At 48.1% G+C, this 20,285-nt stretch overlaps 1 protein-coding gene across 1 annotated transcript in view; it reads left to right on the top strand.

The window, feature by feature from the left end:
* Positions 1-19,854, top strand: part of GPC3 (glypican 3) — a 181,285-nt gene extending 161,431 nt beyond the window's left edge. Inside the window, exon 11 of the mRNA XM_026082717.1 lies at positions 19,679-19,854. Within this exon, the coding sequence (XP_025938502.1) occupies positions 19,679-19,854 (176 nt within the window). The remainder of the gene's footprint in view (positions 1-19,678) is intronic.
* Positions 19,855-20,285: the final 431 nt, after the last annotated feature.

Here is a 20,285-nt window from a genome sequence, read left to right as displayed (position 1 = left end):
TGAGCTGCTGGTGTCTGCTGGTGCTGCTCTGCTTGGTTGAGCCCTGGGTCCTGAGAGCCAGTTCATCTGGATGCTTATCTGTATGGTGAGAAAGAGGTTTTCAAAYACCTGCTTTGCCTTAAAATACTCCTCGGGCGGGCGGAAGATGTCCCTGTCCACGTGGACGCTTGCTGATGGCACGGGGACCTCTGGCCACTGTGCTTTCCTAGTGAGTGGCCTGCAGACTTATAGCTGYGCTGGAAAATATCAGGGGGGACCTGTTTATCGCGCCCAGCTCTGCTCAGCCTTCAGCAGAGGTGCTCTGTCCTTGTCACCGGGCGAGGTGAGCCGTTTCCGTTTGAAGTGGTATCCATTCTGGTTTTTTTTTGTTTTTTTTTTTTCTATTCTGCTGAACGCTTTGGGACTTCTAACTGCAATTTTTGTAGCAGCAACTTTAATTGTTTCTGTTGTTTTTTTGCAAAGAGGATGCTGCTGAATACTTGACCGAAGCAAGAATAGCAGAAACATGCTGTTTTACAAGACACTCATCCTGTCCCGAAGCAAAAAATGACGAGGCCAAATGTCAGCTAGATTATCCTGATGGCAGAACTGGAATCAGACCAACTAAAACAGTGCAATAGCTTGATTATTGCTTTTCTGTTTCGAGGGTTTGTGTTTGTTGAAATTTCTTTTAATGAAGATTTGGTTGGAAGTCAAGAATTCTTTGTCGCTATGCAAAATACAAGCTAGAAGACAGGGAGTCACATGTAACAGTTGGCTGAAGCTGTAACTGAGTGGCGAGTTCATTAATTCACTTTTGAAGTCAGCAAAAATGAATTTGTTTATTGACAGACTGGGAAAATGATTGGTGGCTTGAAGAGATGGGCCTGCTTATAGCAGCCTTCAGTTGGCTGTTTTCAGTGCTATGACCCTTCTTACAGTATATTTTATATGTACCTTTTAGAGGGTTCTTGTAGCTTTTATGCTGTGAGTTCCTCCAAGGAAACAATAAATCCCCAACTGAAGAACTAGAGAATTTGTCTGTTAGAATAAATTTGCACTTTGAGAAAAGCCACATTTATGCAATAGCATCTGAAATCAGCAAGCATGTCCACGGGATATGTTAATCCCATACTTTTATTTTTCTGTTGGTTTTTTTTCTTTTTTTAAAAATTTTTTTGGTGTTGTGCTTCAGGTTGCAGATCTAACTCTGTCTGAGCAGTTTGTCTTGTATTTTTAGGACTTGACCTCTACTGCTTTGGTCCATTTTGACCCAAAGTGACGAATGATGTACCAGTTCTTGAAAGCTGGATCAGTTGAAGACATTTAAATCCCGGGTAGTCACATAGCTGTAAATCATATGCATCACATTCATAATGTGAGCTGAAGAGGGTTTAAATCATTATTTTGGAATCTCAAATCGGCACGGGCTAGGCTGGTTCTTGAGCTCAGTATATGGTGACCGGGTGAAATCTGGCAGGTTGAGACATACTGAAGGTCAGTTGAGATGATCTGCTGCTTCTGCTTTTACACTGTGCACATTTACAAAAGTTTTGTGAATGAGGCTCTCTATGATTGCTTGTCAAGCCCGTATGTCTTAGTGTTTATAACGGCACTCTGCTGGCAGAACGTTTACCCCTTATTTGGGCTTGAACACAGGCTGCGAGTTTCAGTGGTAGCTTGTATAACGCCAGAGCGTCTACGGAGACACTTTTCAACAGTGTAATTTGGGAGCTGATGTATCTTTAAATCGTTACTGAGAGCAGCATTTTACATGACTGAACGCATCAAAACAATTTCAAGTATGCAAAAATCTGCCTAGCTGCAATAGTGATAGTCATATTTATCYTTAAAGGATGATGAATCCGTTTTCCTCTAGCTGAAAATGTGCGAATTCTTCTCAGGCTGGGATACACTTCCTGACTCGGATAGAAACTTGCTTTTCTTTTTGTGCCTTTTTTTTTTTTCTTCTGGGAAAGACAAAACAGTTTAAATGGATTTCTTTTTAAGGGACAACAAGAAAGGAATATTTCAGACAGAAGCAGACCAGGTGGCACTTGCTAATGGACTGACAAGATAACCTTACGCAGATAGGCAGGGCATCCTATCTGCGCAGTTTGCTGCACAAAGAGCGGTTTGTAGGCGAGCCTGATAACAGTATCGCGTGTTGATTGACTCTTCGCGTAGGAGAGGGTGTCCCTTTCATGAGCGGCTCAGCTTTTCCTAATGCCTTACTGCAGGTAAACTGATAAGAGTGATTACAGGGATGCAATAAATGTCACCTCAGGTTATACTTCAATGGCCAGGAATCACTTTTTTGATCACCTGAGCACCACCGCAGGGGAGCAGACATGGGACAGTGCTGTAGCGGGGTCCTGCGCTGAGCTCCTGCTGCAGTCCTGCAACACCGTGGTGCTCAGAAACTGGCTGAACACGAGATTGGGGTTGGCAAGAGTGGGATCTGCTGAAGCACACAGCCGTCATGGTGGGGATTTGGCTGCACGGGCAGTGAGAAGGATTGAACAGGACGAACTTTGCACAGCAGGGAGACCCAAAAGTAATATGGAGTCAAAAACGCCAGAATACAAATTCATGGAGCTAAGATCTATCAAGGACTATTAAACACAGCTTGGCTCAGGAAGAGCTTGATGTGTGTATGCCCAGAAAGTGTCCTGAGGAAATACAACTGTGTGAAAGGCTGCAAACACAATTAATGTAAGGCCAGATGTCCCTGCCTTGTTTAAAGGGTTTAGCAGAGGGTCTTGGCCTTTCAGCGGTGGCTATTGCATTGCCATCGATTGCCTTGGCCTGAGATAGATGTCGTCCGAGTGGGCAGAGGTTGCTTCAGGTGGACCGTGGATGTCACCACTTTATGGAAGATTTTGGGGCACAACTTTCAGAGCACTCTTGAACTCTAAAGGGAAGAAAATGGGAAATGCTGAAATTCTCCAGGCTGCCTTAAAACTCCTGACCTTTGCCTCTTAGTTCCCCTCTTTGAATTTGAACAAATGTGCGTTTTGTTATACGGGATACTGTGGTAATGACCTAGCAGTGCGGGTTACGGCATTGCATTATGGCAGCAGCTGAAGGCTCTGGGGAGCTGGTGTTGGATGTGGTCGAGCATGAGCCTACATGGTGGTAGGTCTCCTTACCTGAGATCCAACATACTCTCACTTGCTGCAGACAGGGAGCATCACACTCTTGAAAATTAGCTTTTACATCTTTCCATAAATGTATAAGTGCGTATCTATAAACTAATCAGGCAGGATTAAATGAAGCTGAGAGTTAAATGTCTGGAAGAGCTGAAAGCTAGCATCAGCAGAAGAGTCAGAAAGTGCCTGGAGTGGTCCTGGAGCAGGGCTCTGCCCCACGCTCCAGGACAAGGTTGCGGCCATGCGCTGCTGGAGTTAGACCACTTTGGGAAGCCCCCTGTGCTTGGTTTCTTTCTGAACAACAAGGTCACGGGTTTTAGGAAGTGGGTTTCCGGGTTGCAGGGAAAGCTGTTCCCCGAGATGAGGCTCCCAAAACGAAACTCATGAAGATCCATGCTGAACTAGCACGTGTGTCTGATCCTGCAGCCTGGGCGCTGGTGATCGATGGTCTCCAACCAGAGGAAATCCAGACCTGTCCAGATATCAGCCTATCTTTTTAGGCCATGTCAAAAAGATACCAGCAAGAGGAAGAGGGCTGCTTCTCCTGAGAAATCTCTCAAGACTTGGCATTTTTAATCCACGCTTCTTTTTCCCTTCTCCCCACCCCTCACTTTGCTATAATTGCAAGTAAAATAGTGTGTACTTGGGCCTGGCCTGCAAATCACTCGTCAGTTCGTGTATTACCTGGACATGATCGGTTACTGAGTCAACACTGGCCTGTTTGCTTTCAGTGTGCTTCAGAAACGGGGGAATTTATCATTCGTCAGGAAGAAGCTCTCTTCGACTGTTCTGAATTAGCTGTGACCTGCCGCATGAACATCTGTCGTCCTCGCTGAAGCTAACACCAGTAGTAACATGAACTGAACCAGGTGTGTCTGAATGCTGGCTCCAGTAATTCCCATATGAATCTCTCCCAGATTCTCGACCCCTCACAAGGGCGAGATAAATGAGCTGTGAACTGGAGGAAAGATGTTCTCCTTCCCACGCGGTGTCTGCAAGTCGGCGGGACTCTCTGCCTTCGCCATCCTTCCCCCTAACCACGGCTCTAAGGAGAGCATAGATGGGTTTGACTCCTTATCAACAAGCTGCACGCAGCCAAATGCTTCTGAATCATAAGAGCCAAGTTTGCCGACCTTGCCAGCTCTTGTTGGTGTATGGTGTGTCGCCTGGGGCAGAAAGACTATGACCCTGAAATGAAACCTCCCCTACGTTGCTTTTATGGCTCATTGGGAAGTTTCTGATGGGAAGACTTTGCATTGGAAAATGCCTCTCTGCTAGAATGGAGATGCAATGGGAATGTGCTGATTTTTGCACAGTTTCTTTTTTCTTTTCTTTTTTTGCTTTGAAAATAAATTGAAACATCTTTCTCTCCTCCTGCGGTGGGGAAATGCAGAGACAGCCTGTTTGCCCATACTGGAATGTATCATTGTGAGCTTCCCTTCCAAAGTGGCTTTCTGTCTGAAAGTGTGCTCGAGATTGCATTTTTAATTGCACCACAGAAAAGACGAAATCCAAATGGACTGATTGGACTTTGTTGGAATGGTATGTTTTGACCTCCCAAAGTCAACTTATTTTTATTTGTCTTTTTTATTAACAATAGAAAGTTTGGACACATTTTGCTTTTGTTCTAGCTTGGAGTAGTAGCACATTCCATGTTTGCTGTGGGAATGGAAATTTGGCGTTTTGACCAGCTTCTGTTGTTTCAGAAAACGTCTTCAATGGTATTTAGGGCTCTCAAAAATATCTCGCAGTCTGTTGCTGCTCGCCGTTTGCTTTCCAGTTCCTGCAGCACCTGGGCCAATTCATCCCCGGGCCAGAGCAAGGCTCTGCCGTTGCCTTGCTGTGGTGGGACCCGGCGAGGGGGCTGCTCCCTGGGGATGGCGGTGGTCCTGTGGCCAGTCGCTCCCTCGCGGGATTGCACGTCGCTGGCCGGGGTGTCTGTACAGCTTCTCTGTGCTGCTCCGGGAGCTCGTCTGCTCCGAGCCGCGGCCATTCGGCGGGTGGCCAGGCTGGAAGGGCATGTGTCATCGTCTCAGGGCCAGCGAGGGAGTCCCGGCCGGATTTCTAACATGTAACTTGCAACTGCAATGCGATACACATCCTTTTTCTTCTTTTTTTTTTTCTCCCTTCCTGTTTTAATCCAAGTCTTGAGTCTCTGTAAAATTGTTGGGCTTGAAGCTATTTCGGAGTTGCCTGGGTCCCATGGATGCTGGAGACGCTTCCTGCATGGGGAGGCAGACATCTGCTGCAGCATGTTTTTGGACTTTTTTGTGTTACGCAGTCTGCAGTTGGCAGGTGGGAGCTAGTGGTTATTATCAGAGTCTGAGTAATATCCTTCGCCTCCCTGATAACTCTCTGCTGGCTGCTCTGCAGCTTGGGTACATTTGCTTGTCCTATTCTGGTTTGGTGTAGCCAATTCCAGGAAAAAGTAAATAAAAAAAGTTGTGTGCTCCCCAAAGTCACAGCAGAGCACAGCCTGCAATATTTCTTCCTCTTCCCTTGTGCACATAAATCACACGTTAAGGCAAGTGCAGAGAATGTGAAAGAATGCATTTATACCAGAAGCGCGTTCCCCTTTCCGCGAAGGGCAGACTTTCTGCTGTGTGCTTCGGTGTCTGTTGTCAGAGAGCAGCTGACGTGCTGTGTCGGCTTTGATTTCCGTTCCTGGCACTTGCAGCTTTATTCCTGCCTTTGCAAAGACTAAAAGATGCTCCAGTGTGCCCAACGCCGTGCGGCTGCTCGCTGCCGCCTCGGTGCGCGGGGCGGCTTTACCCTTCCCAGGAGCATGCGCCTGCTCCRTCTGTCTACAGATGCTGTCCCCGACGGACCAGATTTTCCAAACCTGGGGCCAGCGGCAGCTCTCGGGCGGAGGGGAGTAGCCGCTGCAGCGGTACCTAGCTGCTTTTGCTCACGGCGTTCATCCCTGGCCCAGGAGAGCGGCCGAGCGGGGAGGGCTGCTCCGTCCCCCGTGCTCGTGGGACGTCCCGGTGGGCTGCAGTGCCAGGGGCTGCCACCGTCCGACGGGTCTCCCCGGGCCAGGTTGCTCTGGCGTCAGCAGGAAAGCCGAGATCTTTGCGCAGAGCCGGTTCCGGAGAGCGGAGGGCGTGCTTCGGTCTGCTTCCTTGGAAGAGGCCCTTAAGCAAGGGCTGAAATGCAGCCAAAAAAGCCCTGCCTGCATTTCCAGAGAACAAATATCACCTAGTGGGTCAGGAAGTTATCTTGGAGGTTTGGCTGATGTTTTTCCTTCTAGTTTGCTTCCCTAAATGCTTTTAGTGGCAGTGTTGTACGACTGAAGACAGCAGAGGTGGTCAGGCACCATGGGCAGAGGTAGGTCTGGTGTGGTCTGGAGTCCCCAAGGTGTGGGCATCCCTCATGTCCCACCTTTAACCACAAACCCTTCCACCAAAATCAGTCCTCGCATGGGTAAAGTCAGGCATAGGCTTAAGGACCCATCTGAATTGGGCCGGACACTTAATGCTGTTAGCAGATGCTAAATAGGTCTTTCTTAGTGACCTTAATTTATTAAATCAGTCAGCGATATTCTATGAAAAGTCGTGCTGGAAAAGGGAGCAGAGCAAGCTGTGAGTTTCCAATTTCTGCTGGATCAGGCCCCTGGAGATCTGTGTGATCTGGTGCACTGGAGGCAGTGCTGTTGCAGTGACTCATAAACAGATGTGCCCAATTTACATTGCAGCTTAATACCTTTGTTTAAAAAAAAAAAAGTTTTTTCAAGACAAATGTGTTAAAGCAGATGTTTCCAGTAAAACAAATACTTGTGTGATTTACAAACAACTTCCCACCGCCAGAGCTCATTAGGAAATGTGGAGAAAAGAAAAATAGTTCTGTGTACCAGCAAAAGAGCAAAATCCCAAAATAAGCACATAGCAAGGAATATTTCTACATGTTGAGTGAACCCAATGCACGGATTGGGAAGTAAGTGGTCTGAGAATGATGACAAACCCCAAATGTTTATGTACGCTGACGAGCACAGATGTCTCTCTAAAAATGATTAACCAGCTCCTGGTGTGTAGGAGGATGCAGGGCAACCAGGACCACTGTGTGGGATGGCCCAGAGGCTCCTAAGTCACTTCTGTCCTATTGAAACATCTTACAGCCCCCTCCCCTGCCCCAAATTTGAAATGTCCCCACATTTTCCAGAATTTCTTAGTTCTCTTCCCAGGGGGTCAGCCCCTTGACGATCTGGTAGCATCGCCCGTGTCTGTCCATGTCAAACAGATCTGCRGGTGCATTGAAAGCTGGGGGGCTCTGCAGGGTGCAACCCGTGTCACGTATGATCCCACGTGCCAGCGGTCTGGGCGGCTTTCCYGGGCTGCCGCTGCGGGATGCTGTCCCGGGGCAGCGCTGGCGGAGCCACTGGGGATGCCTCCCTGGGGCTGGAAGGGTCCGGAGCAAAGCCTCGGGCACCTGCCTTTGCAGGGCACTTGCTGGGACATGTCGGAGGAATTAAAAGCATTTCAGGAAGAGCATTTCTCTGCTGCAGAGCAGATTTTAGTGCTCCGGCGTGCCGTTCCCAGCTCTCCCGTCGGGTCTCACGCTTCCCCCCRCAAAATGAGGTCTGCAAGACTCGCTACCGGCTGCTCCCATCGCCGAGACGAGGCGGCTGCGGGAGTGACGTGCGGGACAACCCGGCTGCGGGACGCCGGGTTTCCCGTGGGAAGCCGGGCCGGAGGGAGGGTTTGGCAGCTGGGAGACCCGGGTGAAAACCCCCGCAAAACTGCCACTAATTGTTTAGCAACTTCAATTTGTGCTGCAAAATTTAAGTAAACTGGGTAAAATTGTGCATATTCCCACAGCTTAAGTACAGCCAGACAGATTTTTTTCCCCGATATCTGTAGCGCTTTTTCTCATTGTCTCCATCGCTGCTGTGGGTGTTAAGCAGAAAGGAGAAGAGCGCAGATTGCAGGTACGTTGCGTTCCAGCACAATCAGCTGTCATTATTTAACGACAAGGCTTTTAACCAAGTCTTTAAAATTACCTCCTCGCTCATAAGCTGTCAGGTGTAAAGCTAAACATGGCACAGAATCGTGCTGTCGCGCGCCGGCCCGACGCCGTCACGCACGCTCGCGCTGCGTGTGCCCTGCAAACGTTTTACAACACTCGCCACCTAACATTAACAGAAATAAATTAGTGTTTTGCAAGTGTAAATGTTTTATTCCGTATGAGTCAGGCAGGATATTTTGAAGGGAAAGAAATATAAATAGAATGAAATTCTTAAGCGAGATTATTGATATGACAAGACTAAAGAGCTTGGGGTTCTGTGAAAAGTGCTCTTTTCATCCCTCTAATAAGTCCATTACTTGCACTCGGGAATATTTTAAGGTCCTTTTCATGCTGAATCTGGAGTTGAGCATGCTTTGCATTTCAAGCTTTGTCTATGAATCAGTAGAAGCCAAAGTTATTTCTGCTTTAAAATAACAGGAGCAGGGAACAGCTAATCTCTTTTCATTCTGAGTCCTTACATTATTTTACTGGACAGAGTTTGTGTTGGCTACAAAACAGGGCATTCACAAAATCTATGAGAAGGAATTTAGACTAAGAATGAAGCCTAGATTGCAGTGTGCATAAAGACTCCTTCTCCTCAGGCCATTAAGAAATTCCAAATCTGAGCTATTTTGAACAGTGACATTAAATTAGCCTTGCTAATTTCAGTAATTCAAGCTGATAGCTGAGTTTACAAATCTACCAGATGAGGCCTTCCCATAATTACAATCTCAATGTGCTTTTCAGCTAAGGTGAGTTGGCACCAAAAAAATAAAAATAAATAAAAGGGAGAAAAATGCTCTTTCTGTTCTGGCTTTTGAGATGAATATCTCCAAAGAACAGTTAAATGGCTGTATTGCGCCAATAAGACGTCCTCCGTCCTGGGCTGGTAAGTCCATTTTTCCTCTAATGTGTAAGTAGAAGAGCAGAAAAGAGACTAGTTTTTTCACTGCCTTATTTCTTCTGTTGTGTCTGTTTTTCAGAGCAGCACTGCTGGTGCTTGTAGTTCAGTTTTAAATTGTTTATTTTGGGGTAATAATTTCTACTGGGGAAAGAAAGAGTCTGATTGTTTTAGCCTCTTTTGAGGAGGGGGAAATATTTGGTGGGTAAATTCAGGTTAGAGGCGGTGGAGCGACAGTACACAGCGGCAGCCCCCCTTTCTCCTCTGGAGAAGAAGGTGATTTCCAGGCTGTGATGCAGCTAGACGTTCCCAGTGTGATGGAAAGGTCTGGAGGATATGTTTTCAAAGCCATAAGGCGCAAAAACATGAAACAAATACAGATTGAGTGCATTATTTAAAAGGGTGTTAATTTTATTAGAACTGAGCTGAGCTGATGTAAGGGCGAATGTAAGTATTCACATCAGTACTTAACTCTGGCTGCAATGTTCATAAAACGTCCTCTTGATCAAGCTGGAAGTGTTTTGATCCTTATTCTATGAGCATCGCTCAAAGTGACCTAACGCTAGCTCAAAACAGATGTCTACAGCTGCAGAAGTCCTTGAAGAATAACGAGTCAGGAACCTGAATCTATGTTCTGCGGGGACTGCTAATATTACAACCTTTTTTTGGTTCCAAATAAGAATGAAAATACAAAAACTCTCACGAAATAAAAATTCCCAGAAGACAATTGATCTGCAACCTTTGACTATGGACACTTGGATCAAAATACTAACGGAAATGCCAGTTTTAGTGGATCAAAATAATAATAGTGTTGGCACTAGGTGTTTTGGTATCGTTGGCACAAACGTTTTTGGGCTTTCTCCAGTTGGTAACGTTGTCACCATTGGCACAGCCCTGTGAAACATCTCGGTTTTTGTGAGACCCCCCTGATTTAATAGGATGTTTTTCTCTTGGGCACCCGCAGGGCTGGGAGCGCTGGCGGGGTGAAAGTCCTGCTGCAGCTCCTCCAGCTCCCAAACCCCAAGCAGTGCCGGCACGTTGCCTTGAAGCCTGTTTCTGCCTGGAAAAGAGAAAAAGCATGCAGGAGGCTGGCGGGCATCTCTCTCACCTCCGCTCCCTGATGCGGGGGGATTGCCAAAAAATCCAGATGTTTCACTCTGAACACTCCGGAAAATGCAGCAGGTAATGCCCCAAAATGGTGCTTTGGGCAGAATTGGGTAGAAACAGCCCATTCTGCCCGGTCTGTTGGGGTCTATAGGGAGTTGCGATGAGGCGGCCCTTGTGAAGGGCTGCTTGTGTGCCTGCGGACCGCTGGGTCAACGGGAGAGCAGCGGCAAGGTTAAATCTGTGCTCTTTCCGAGGGCCAAAGGGAGCCGCCGCGGTTCCGCAGCCCGGCTGCGCTGCCCTGGCTGCGGAGAGCGGGGCGACGGGGGGCTTGGCGGCGCACGAGCCCGGCTCTTTCTCCTTTTTTGGGAGGGTAGGAGAGGAGGAAAGCTGAAATGCACTTCTTGATTTCAGGGAACCTTTATCTTTAATCTCCGTAATCCGTTTTATAGAGGATTTTGTGTTTTAAAAGGGATTTGCAAACTGGATTACGTAGACTTTTTATTTTGATTTTCCACCGCGATTGTGACATTCCTGAGCCTGAGCCACGAATGCTAAAAATAGCACGAAGAGGGAGGCGTTCCTCGACGCGGACCTTGGGCTCCGCTGGTGTTGTCACCTCCCAGTGTCACAGCCGAGCCCCTGGGGTGTCACCTCCCCGCGCGCTGTGCAGAGTGATGCATCTGCTGCGCTGGCCGAGCGCTCCTGCCGGAGCCGTGCAGCCCCATCCCGCGGGACCCACCACTGCCACACTTGCGTGCCGAAGCTCCTTCCTCCTCGAGGTGCTTGGGGATCTCCAGGTTGGTGTCTCTGAGCTCTGCGGTGGCCCCGACCACCGGTGTCTGGTGGAGCCCTGTCTGCTCCTTGGAAAGAGCATATAATGAGCTGGATCTGGTACGAGCATCATGTTCCACCACGGCGTCCTGGCGCAGGGCTGGGATGACTCCGGGTTTCCGAGCAGAGCTGCCACCGCCGCTTGGCTCTGGCTTTCGGCTCCGTYGTGCTTCGGGACCTGGGTTTGAGCTCTGTCCTTTCAGGAGGCAGAGAGCAAGAATTAGCGCTGGTTTTGCGTCAGATGTCGCCCACGTCCAGCAAGCAGCTGGCTTTAATTTGGGTCTGTCTTTCGCGGCAGCCTGGCAAAAGGCAGTGCAAAGCAAGGTGCTGGCTTTGAAGCTCAGCACGTGTTCCTGGGGCGTCTTCCAGCACGCCTGGGACGGGGACGGGACCTGGAGCCCACAAAAAGTTGCCCAGCCCTTCTTTTCTACATAAAATGGGAAAGTCGGGTAGGGTGATGTTTCCCAGGGCCTCCTGCATTACCCGTTTTTATAGGCTGAAGTCACTTTAATGTTTCTTTAATATAGGGCCAGTTTTTTATTTTATTTTATTTTTTTAGCAGCTTAACGCAATTAAAAAAGCTGGACAGTGCTGTAGCCCTGCGGCTCCCTTCTCTTGGCGGTGCTCCCACCTCAGTGCCCTGCAGATGTCCCCAGGCCGTCCGGGCTCCCCGGGCGCGGACAGGAGGCAGCATCCTTCCATCCGCTCAGGCAGTTCAAGAGCACAAAACCTGGGATTTCTTCAGGAGCAGAGGCAGGCTCAACAGTTGAGCAGATGTTTGCGTATCGCTACCTGCCGACTGTACCTGTGGGACCCAAGAATTTGGGTCGTGACCTGAAATCTTACTCCGAATATCTTCCTTGGCATCGTGAATTCCAGGCTCGTGGAGTCGCTGTCAGTTTGATGGATACCCCAGGTTAGGAGCGCTGCTCGGACACTTTGTTTACACGTGTGTTCAAACAGCTTAGCTGCAAAATGCCAGCCAACTTTGATTTTCCTTTTCCTTACAAGCATAAGGGAATGATGGATGTCCAGGGATTTTTGATTGAACATACACAAAGTCCCGGCTCCTTTCTGAATGAAGAGGCATGCTACTGGAGTGCTAATGCCCAGAACCCAAATCTCCATGGCCTGGGCCTGGCTCAAGTCTGGTTTCCGCTCATAATAAGTCACAAAGAAAATTGTGAGATGTTCCTGGGTCCGTAACACTGCTGTGAGTTTTCTGATCAATCATTGAGAAATATCCTTCTGCCTTGAGGGCTGCTTTTAGCAGATGGCATCTGGAATCCAGCGGCCATTCGCATTCCTCGTAGGATTGTGTCTTGGCAGGTCCTCCTAGTGAGTGAATGTCCTAAATGTGACATTCGGAGCTTGGAGAGGCTAATGCCAGCAGGTAGAGAACAAGAGCTGCCTGTCCTGGCCATGCTGCAGCAAAGAAAGAGCTTTTGCTACGCATAGCAGTAGCAGTTGAAAAATTAATGTGTTGTACTTTTCCCTTTCCTGCAGTGCATATGGAAAGGATGGAAAGGCTTTGACTGCTTGAGGACCAAATCAATCTCATGGTAGAAGAGGAAAGGGCTCTATCTGGCTCCCTGGTTAGACCATTCATTTCCGTGCCAGTAGCGTCCGGAGGAACAAAAATGAGGGAGAGAACTTCAGCTTGGTGTGATCATGCTGGTTTCAGTGTCATTAGAGGAAATTTGAAGCATCTCATTTTGCTCTGCTGTCACTGGGACCATTACCTCCCAAAATCAACACTGCCATGAGGTGACACGGAGAGATCAGAATGGACCACTCCGTGGGCTCACACCATGAAGGTCTGCACAGAGACCAGAGGGCCCGTGCAGGGAGATATGTGGTCTGGGGTGCTGGCACCTTCTTCTGAAATGAAGTCCAGCTTCTGGCAATGGGGGATCTGGAAGGAAATTGCTCAACCTATATTCCTGCTTCAGAAATCATTTCCCTTCCATTCATTCTCTTCTGTTTCCAGTCTTTCCTTTCTTGTTGTCCTTCTTGACTCCTGCATTTGCAGATGCTTTTGGCTTTCCATTTTTAGCTCGCTGTTGTTCAATTCTTCTCTCCCAGTTCCTTTAGGTAACAGCTCTTTTTCTGAACCATACAGCTGCGTATCAGATCAGGGCATGCTGCTCTGTCATCAAAATACAAGGACTCTGGTGCTTCCAATTAATAATGCTAATGAGACTTGTTAATTTTTAATAGATTACATGAACACCTTTTGCTAAACATGTTTTTGTGACTCTGCTCTGCAAGCAGAGTTCAGAAACCTTTCACTTGTTGCCAAAGGAAAAATGATTAATGCAATTGCAGATGCCAGATTCTCTTTGGGGTAAGTCTAGAGAACAGTGAGGAGCAAAGAGGAATTAATGAGTACTTTCTTTAAAATTAACCATAGGCCAAAGTCACAAATGATAGCCCTTCCTCCCCCCAGCCTCTGGACAAGGTGGGGTGGAGATGTAGTCATCTGAAATGGGCTTATGGCCCAGCCCCTCTGCCCGTGCCACGGGAGGTGTTGGGCTTTTGGGGGTGTTTTGTCCCTTTCCTCCATCAAAGGCATGAAGACATCCATGGCCCAGACTCCTGTGGTAGTCGCGGTGGTGGGGACCTGTATGCGTGTACCTGCGCCATACACCTGGGGCTCCTTGCAGAGCTCGTCGCTGATGGCCCTGCATACCCACAGCGGCACGAGGATTGCTCTCCTTGGTCAAGGTGGAGTGGGAGCTCCCTTGCCTCTCCATGCTGGATGACTTGTGCTCTTGCCTGACTCAGCTCCAAAGCTTCCTTCCCCCATGACCTGGAGCCACAAAAATTACCCTGGTTACTGCCCTCCTAAAAACCACCTGCCATCCTGAGGGAGCTTGACCCAAATCAGTACTGGTTTTGCGGTGGTGTCTGCGTTCCTCGGGTCACTTGTAAGGGCACATTCTGGCGAGTGGCAGGCTGCAGTGCATGTTGCTCATGGATAGGTCGAGCCAGGGAAGGTCCTGGTTTGCAAATCAATGATTCCCAAACCGATTCCCTTGGGTTTCGTCCCAGGAAGTTGGTTTTACTGCTCACAGCTAAGCCAAGCCAGACTCCCTTAGCCATGTTGCTGATGACAGAGGCATGGTGTTGAGCCGGATTTTTCATTTTTGTCCAAATCCAAGTTGCCAAGAGCCACACCTCCTAAATTGCTGCGGAGGAGGTGGAAGAGCACAGGCACAATACCACGCACATGCTGTGCATCCAGCTAGGTGATCTCAGCCACCGTGCCAACCCAAGCACCACAGCCAGCCCTGGCTCACGCTTTAATTACGCACTGTCGCGTTCACACCTACAGCTGGGGTGTTACAGCGCCTTACGCAAGGAGACGACTGGTGAACCTGTTGGTGCTCCAGGATTTTAGCAGTAATAAACCCAGAGGGCAAAACCTCCCTGGTAAAATAAAACCATACTTAGCTAGGTGTTTAGAAGAGTCCAAGGTGTTTTGGAGACGCAGAGAGCTGAGAATCCAGGCTTTCCGCGCAATTGTGGCTGCGTGCACTGTGTAATGCTGTGGATGTGTTCAGATGTTTGATTTTTAGATGCAGAGTATATTTGTAGAAAGAGCTGTTTGCATTAGAAAGCTGGGTAATTGGAGGTTGCCCTGAGCTAAGCTTTTGGTGTTCAAACAGGAATAGCGTGCGATGAAACTGTAGCGTTTTTCTAGATTTCGGGTGACAACACCTGCGCTATTGAAGTGCTCGGTGCCGTAGAGACAGGGCGAGCGGGAAGCCAGGGTCAGGCAGTCTGATCTGCAATATCGCAGGCTCTTACATCTCAACTTATAATGAGCTCAGTAACTTGGGCTTCACTTGAACACCTTTCCCTTTGAGGAATCCGGTCTCGCTTTGGAGACATCCAGAGTCTGCTGCGTCCCTCCGCAGTTTGTTCCACAGGCTGGTTAGGCTTGCTGTTTAATGCACCCTGGAGATTGTAATTCTCATCTGTAATAGTAGCACGTGCTCTCCTTGACCAGTCCTGAAGGACACGCACAAAGCAATGTTCACAACTGACCATGAGAGCTGCAGGAGCTTGAAAAGCTGGCCTGCTTGTCTCTGATATCTCTGCTCAGTGTGTTTTGTGCTTATTGAAAACACATGGTCACGATCCATTCCCTGGTCCCTTTGCACCACAGAGTGTCCGTCATCTGCAAACAAGAGCCACCACTGTGTCCCCGCAAGTGCTTTGGCCCACTTGGCAGCCTTGTTTCATGAACACGCTGCAGTAGGCAGGACGGATTTGCCCGGCGGGGGGATCCCCTTTGCCACTATCGCCACTGCGTGGGGCAGCAGCAGAGCTATCAAGTGACTCCGTAGGGCAGTTTTTGAGCATGGACATCAATTATGGGTATGTTACTATATTAGGTCCATGGCTGAAGCCATCTGCTGGGGCAAGCTTGGCAACCAGGCGGCCCAGATGCCTGGCTGCAAGATGACATTCCCTGGCTCCGGGCGCCCGGCAGCAGCCCTCCGTTCCCGGCTGTGCTAGCAGACCTGCCCGTGCACCCGAGCCAGCCTGCTGTAGCCATGCGCTGTCCTCTTGGATGTCATTTGCCGCAGAGGCATTTGCTACCAGTTATTTGCTTCAGACGCGGTTGCCCTTTTAGGGGTAAAAAGGGGTGTTTCACTAGGCATCAGTGTATTTTGTGCAGGAATGTGCGTGCCTGCTGTAACGCTCCCTGCATGCCAGTACTTATCCTCCTGGCTTTTTTCTGTGCCAGCTGCAATGGAAGTTATTATGCCAACTCGAAAACAATCTCCTCGCTGTTTAGCTGACTTTTGTAGATGTGTCCAAAGCTAGTGCACTTCAGGAAGAAGAGCATTTTAATCATTTGTGCCCAATAAGCTTGCGCGGAGATGGTACACCTAATTCTAGCAGGAATCCAGGGGAGCAAGGCACCGCTGTGGGAAGCRCGTTTCAGAGTTTGCAGCAGTCTGGGAGTGTCGTGCAAGCAGAAGCAGGAAAGACCACTGAGGCTTTTGCTGTTCGAGGAGCAGAAAGCGCAGCAGCGTTGCATTCCCGGGGCTTTCGTTGCACAAGACGCTTCCAGGAGACGGTTTGGGTTTGGCTGGAGCCCTTTCGCCAGCTGTGCAAGGATTCTAGGAAACGGCACAGCACACCCTGCTTGCACGCGCAGAGCCAGCTCATGACCGACTATTRTTTTAAGGGGATTATCTAATCCACGGCGCAGAGGACATGGAGGGCCAAAACGAGTGAAGACTGAATACGTAATTAGTGCAGAATTAGTGCAGATTGTTGGTAATACCCTCCGGACCCTTAACTGATTATAAACAGAAACACATTTTTCGAGTTTTCYCCAGAAATGCCTTCGCAGGCCAAAGGGCCACTTTGTAGCAGAAAACCGTTGCAARTTGGAGTGTGTAATCAGGGCTGGGGCAGTGGGGACCTTCAGAGCAGAAGATAAGCTAGCTGGAAAGCAGGGCTGCGAGGGTGGCGGGGACGGCGTGCGTGGCAGTTCAGCTGCTTTTACCCTAACAGCCCTCTCCTGCTAGCGCTTTTTCTCTCCCCAGCAGCTCTGGGGGCTTGAAATATTTCACTCTCCTGGGATGTGGCGGGGAGCTTCTGTGCTAATTGGGGAGCTTAATGCAAACTGGCCAGCTGAGTGAAGCCCACTCAGGAAATACCTGGTTAGGAGCATTTGTTAATCTGGATTCCTGGATTTTGAAATATGCTTATTACTGCTATTTGTTTTTCATGTTGTTATTGCCTAGACTTTGTTATCTGCTGACCCTCTGCTCAGTTAGAGGTGAATACCTTTTTTTTTAAACATACGTACATACATATGTATATACACACACACACACACACACACACACACACACAAAATCATTAGAAGTTTAGTGAAATGGATTTGCCACAGATACGGACCCATTATTAATGCAAAATAAAAGACATATGGCTAAATCCATCAGCCTCGAACTACGGCTGGGCACAAATAAATGCGGAGAAGGAAATACTGCAAGGAGCATTTAAAAGAAATGCCACACCCAAACCCAAACCTTCTAAAGCTGTTAAATAAAGCTAGGAAATTATCTCGCAAATCTCTGATGACAGCAGGGTTTCTAGTTCCTTCTTTGAAGTTTGGTCAAAAAGAATGAGGAAAGCAGAGTTCCCACTTGCGTGAAATTCCATGATTTCAAAATTTGCCTTTCCTCAGATTCAGGTGAAATCTAAGAATTTGAAAATTTCCCGTGTAAAAAAATTAAATGTTTGAAATTATCATTTTGGTACACTTTGGGAGAACATTTCTGGCATAATTCAAGTTGCGTTTCAAACTGTGTGGAAACCCTGATCTCATAAACTGTAAAGTTTCAGAATGAAACGTTAAATGGAAGAGTCAAAACCCTTTGTGCTCTTAAGGACTTTGTTGGAAGCACTCGTTTCACATCTTTTCTAAACTGAATGCAATTGTTCTTGCTTGGCGCCTGTGGATTTTTTTTGGTTTTCCCAAAATGACATGCTCTAACAGAAAAATATTCCCCACAGGCTTTGCCACCTTGCTGCTCCCACCCTGGGAGGTGAGTGAGGATAAGGCTCTTATGTTTTAGGAGTCTTTGGAGTATATGGACACACCTTCCAAACCCCCAAATGGCAGGCAGAGTACGTCCTTTCTTGAGGATTTTGCTGTCCTGATAGGATGATGTACCAGCCGTGGAGTCTTGTGATCAATTTATAAGAAGACTGAAATAATCTTCTGTAATTTTATTAAATCACTCACTCGTTCTGCAGAAATGAGCTTGGGAAAATAAGATGGTGCAGCCAGGCAGCTCCAAAACTGCTGTCCTCTTCCCCCGCCTCGCTGGGACAGGTCCTGGAGAAGTGAGACCCCCTTCTTCTGCAGGGTGAGGATGGCTTCTGGCTCCGGATCCTTTCCAGGACGGTGACTGTTCTGCCCAGTGGTGTGAGCAGCTCTGGAGGGCAATGGCATATTTGCACCAAATACCATTTAGTATGTGTGTGTTGTATTTATATCAATTATCATATTGAGAGGAAAAGAGAGAGCTGTGGAGGTGAGGAATTGTCAGCATCTATGGGAGTCAGGATAAGTTGGAGAATGCTTCCCAGGAGGATTTGGCTTGCACCTGGCCCTTTGCATATATGGATGTATGCTCCCTTTCAGTCATTTGTGACCCTCTTTGATGGCCTGGGCTGACTCACTTGTCATGCTAACATCTTTATGCTTTTGTTTTGCAGCATTTGGGTATTTTGATGAAGAAATACTGCCTCAGTGTTTGCCTTGGCAGTGATGTTCACTGGATTGATGTGGTGTTTTTAGCTGGAGTGTTTATTCAGCCTCTTGGATTCTTTCTCAAGGGTGGGGTAGGATGATCCAAGCCCATGAGTATGCTGGAGATCCACAAGGGCTTGTGAAGGGCTTGAGCCAGGGTCTTTTCTGCTAGAAACCAGCTCCCTTGACTTCCAAAGGCCAAGCTCTGGTGATGAGAGGGACTGGCTTAACTGATTCCCCTCCAGGAGAGGAACCTGGACCCCAGAAGGAGACRGCAGCAACACAAGGTGGGGAGCAAGTCCCCCTTTGCCTTGAATCAAGCACAAATGCACCATCTAGGTCCAGATACTCTGCAGGTACAAACATCCCAGGTGGATCCAGCTAATGGCAGGGCAGTCAGTAGCATCTTAAAACATCCTTTGCTTTTTGTTCTCAGTCCTGAGAATTGCTATGTTTTTGCCCTTCCACACTACCTATCTGGGCTTGGCTGACATTCCTCCCTGTCCCGGGGAGCCCAGGGTGCCTCTGACTTACTGGTCAGCAGGTCCTTTGCAACCACTGATGGGGCTGTCGCAAGGTTCTTCCCTGTTAATATCATGCTCCACTGAAGTGTTAACTCTGGTAGATCAAAGCTTTTATACTGGACATTTTCTTGGACTGGAGCTTCCATGTGCTTTGTCTGCAACTCCCTGTATTGCAACACYGATATGCCAGGGGTGCACAATCCTTCCACATTCCTCGCTCCCCAGCGCTTTGGTRGTGTGGACAGGGAATGGGATGAGTGTGTTGAAAGCGCTATAATGAACATATTTTGCACACACTTATGTAAGGCTCCAGTAGCGCAGAGATCTTCAGTTCCTCAAACCAGGAGGTATTTGGTGAGCAAGGCCTTGTGCTGGTTCTGGATTCAGGGGGAACATCTGTGCTTGCCTGGATTTCTTCACTCCTGCACACATCCCTGCAGTGTGTGGGGAGCAGACATGCTTTGCTTTGCTAAACACCCACTTTTAGCTTAGCTTAGCTGGTTTTCTTTGGGAGTAGCTCTTCAGTAAGCCACTTCCCCTTATCTCTCTTAGTTTCCTCTTGGGGCACCTTATAGTTGTGATTTTTTTGGTCTTTCCAAGCATAGGGTTTGTTGTAGGGTACTGGGAGGTGCTCTGAGACCAGGGCTGAGCAGGGGGTTGACAAAGTGTTTTCTAGGCTCTTCTGGCTTATTCTTCTATGCCATGGTTGCTATCAACTTCAGGGAACTGCACTCAGGGACCAAGWAAGTCTCTTCCAGTCCTAACGCCTGTTATGCAGATTTTGTGCACTGGTGGTTTGCTCAGAGATGGGTCTCGTACGTGGGAGCATCTTTGTTTTCTATGGTGTTTTTTTTCTACAGTGCTTTTCTAACCACCTTTCTCCTTCTGCTTTCAGAACTGGCGTATGACCTGGATATCGATGATGCCTCTGCAAACAAGCAGCTTCTGAATCAGCAAAGCAAAGACGGTGCCGCGGTTCCCAGCAGCAACCCTGGCAGCCCGGCCCTGCGCCCAGGCCCTGCCGCTGCCGTTGCCCTGGCCGTGCTGCAGATGCTGGGCCACGGGCTGTGACTAGCGCCTGCAGCAGATGTGCTCATCGATCAGTGTCTTTCCATGCCTTTTTTTTAATGAGGAAAACATTCTGAACCTCTCTTGAAATATATGCACACTTCCAAAGACAGGGCAGATGACTTGGGTTGTTTTTATAAAATAATATGGTATCTTCACACAAAAAAAAAAAGAAGTGTTTGTTCATGGTAAACCAGTAAATACATAACAGTGCTTTTTAAAGATAATCCTGTTTCATATAAGAAGATTGATATTAAATTGTGTTCCTAGCAGATTTTGAAGACTGAGGTCTCCATCACTGTTAAGTTGAAGTGCATATTTCATCTTGAGCTGTTTGAACATGCATGGGGTAAAGAACACCTACGATTTATTAAATACTCTCAGCAAATATCAGGCCCCTGTTCCTAGTTGACTTAATACAGATTCTGTCTGTA

This window comes from Apteryx rowi, unplaced genomic scaffold, assembly GCF_003343035.1.
Source record: "Apteryx rowi isolate R43461 unplaced genomic scaffold, aptRow1 scaffold_59, whole genome shotgun sequence".
Taxonomy (NCBI): Eukaryota; Metazoa; Chordata; class Aves; order Apterygiformes; family Apterygidae; genus Apteryx; species Apteryx rowi.
The sequence above is the reverse complement of the archived record's forward strand: the minus strand, read 5'-3'. Positions and strand labels throughout refer to the sequence as shown.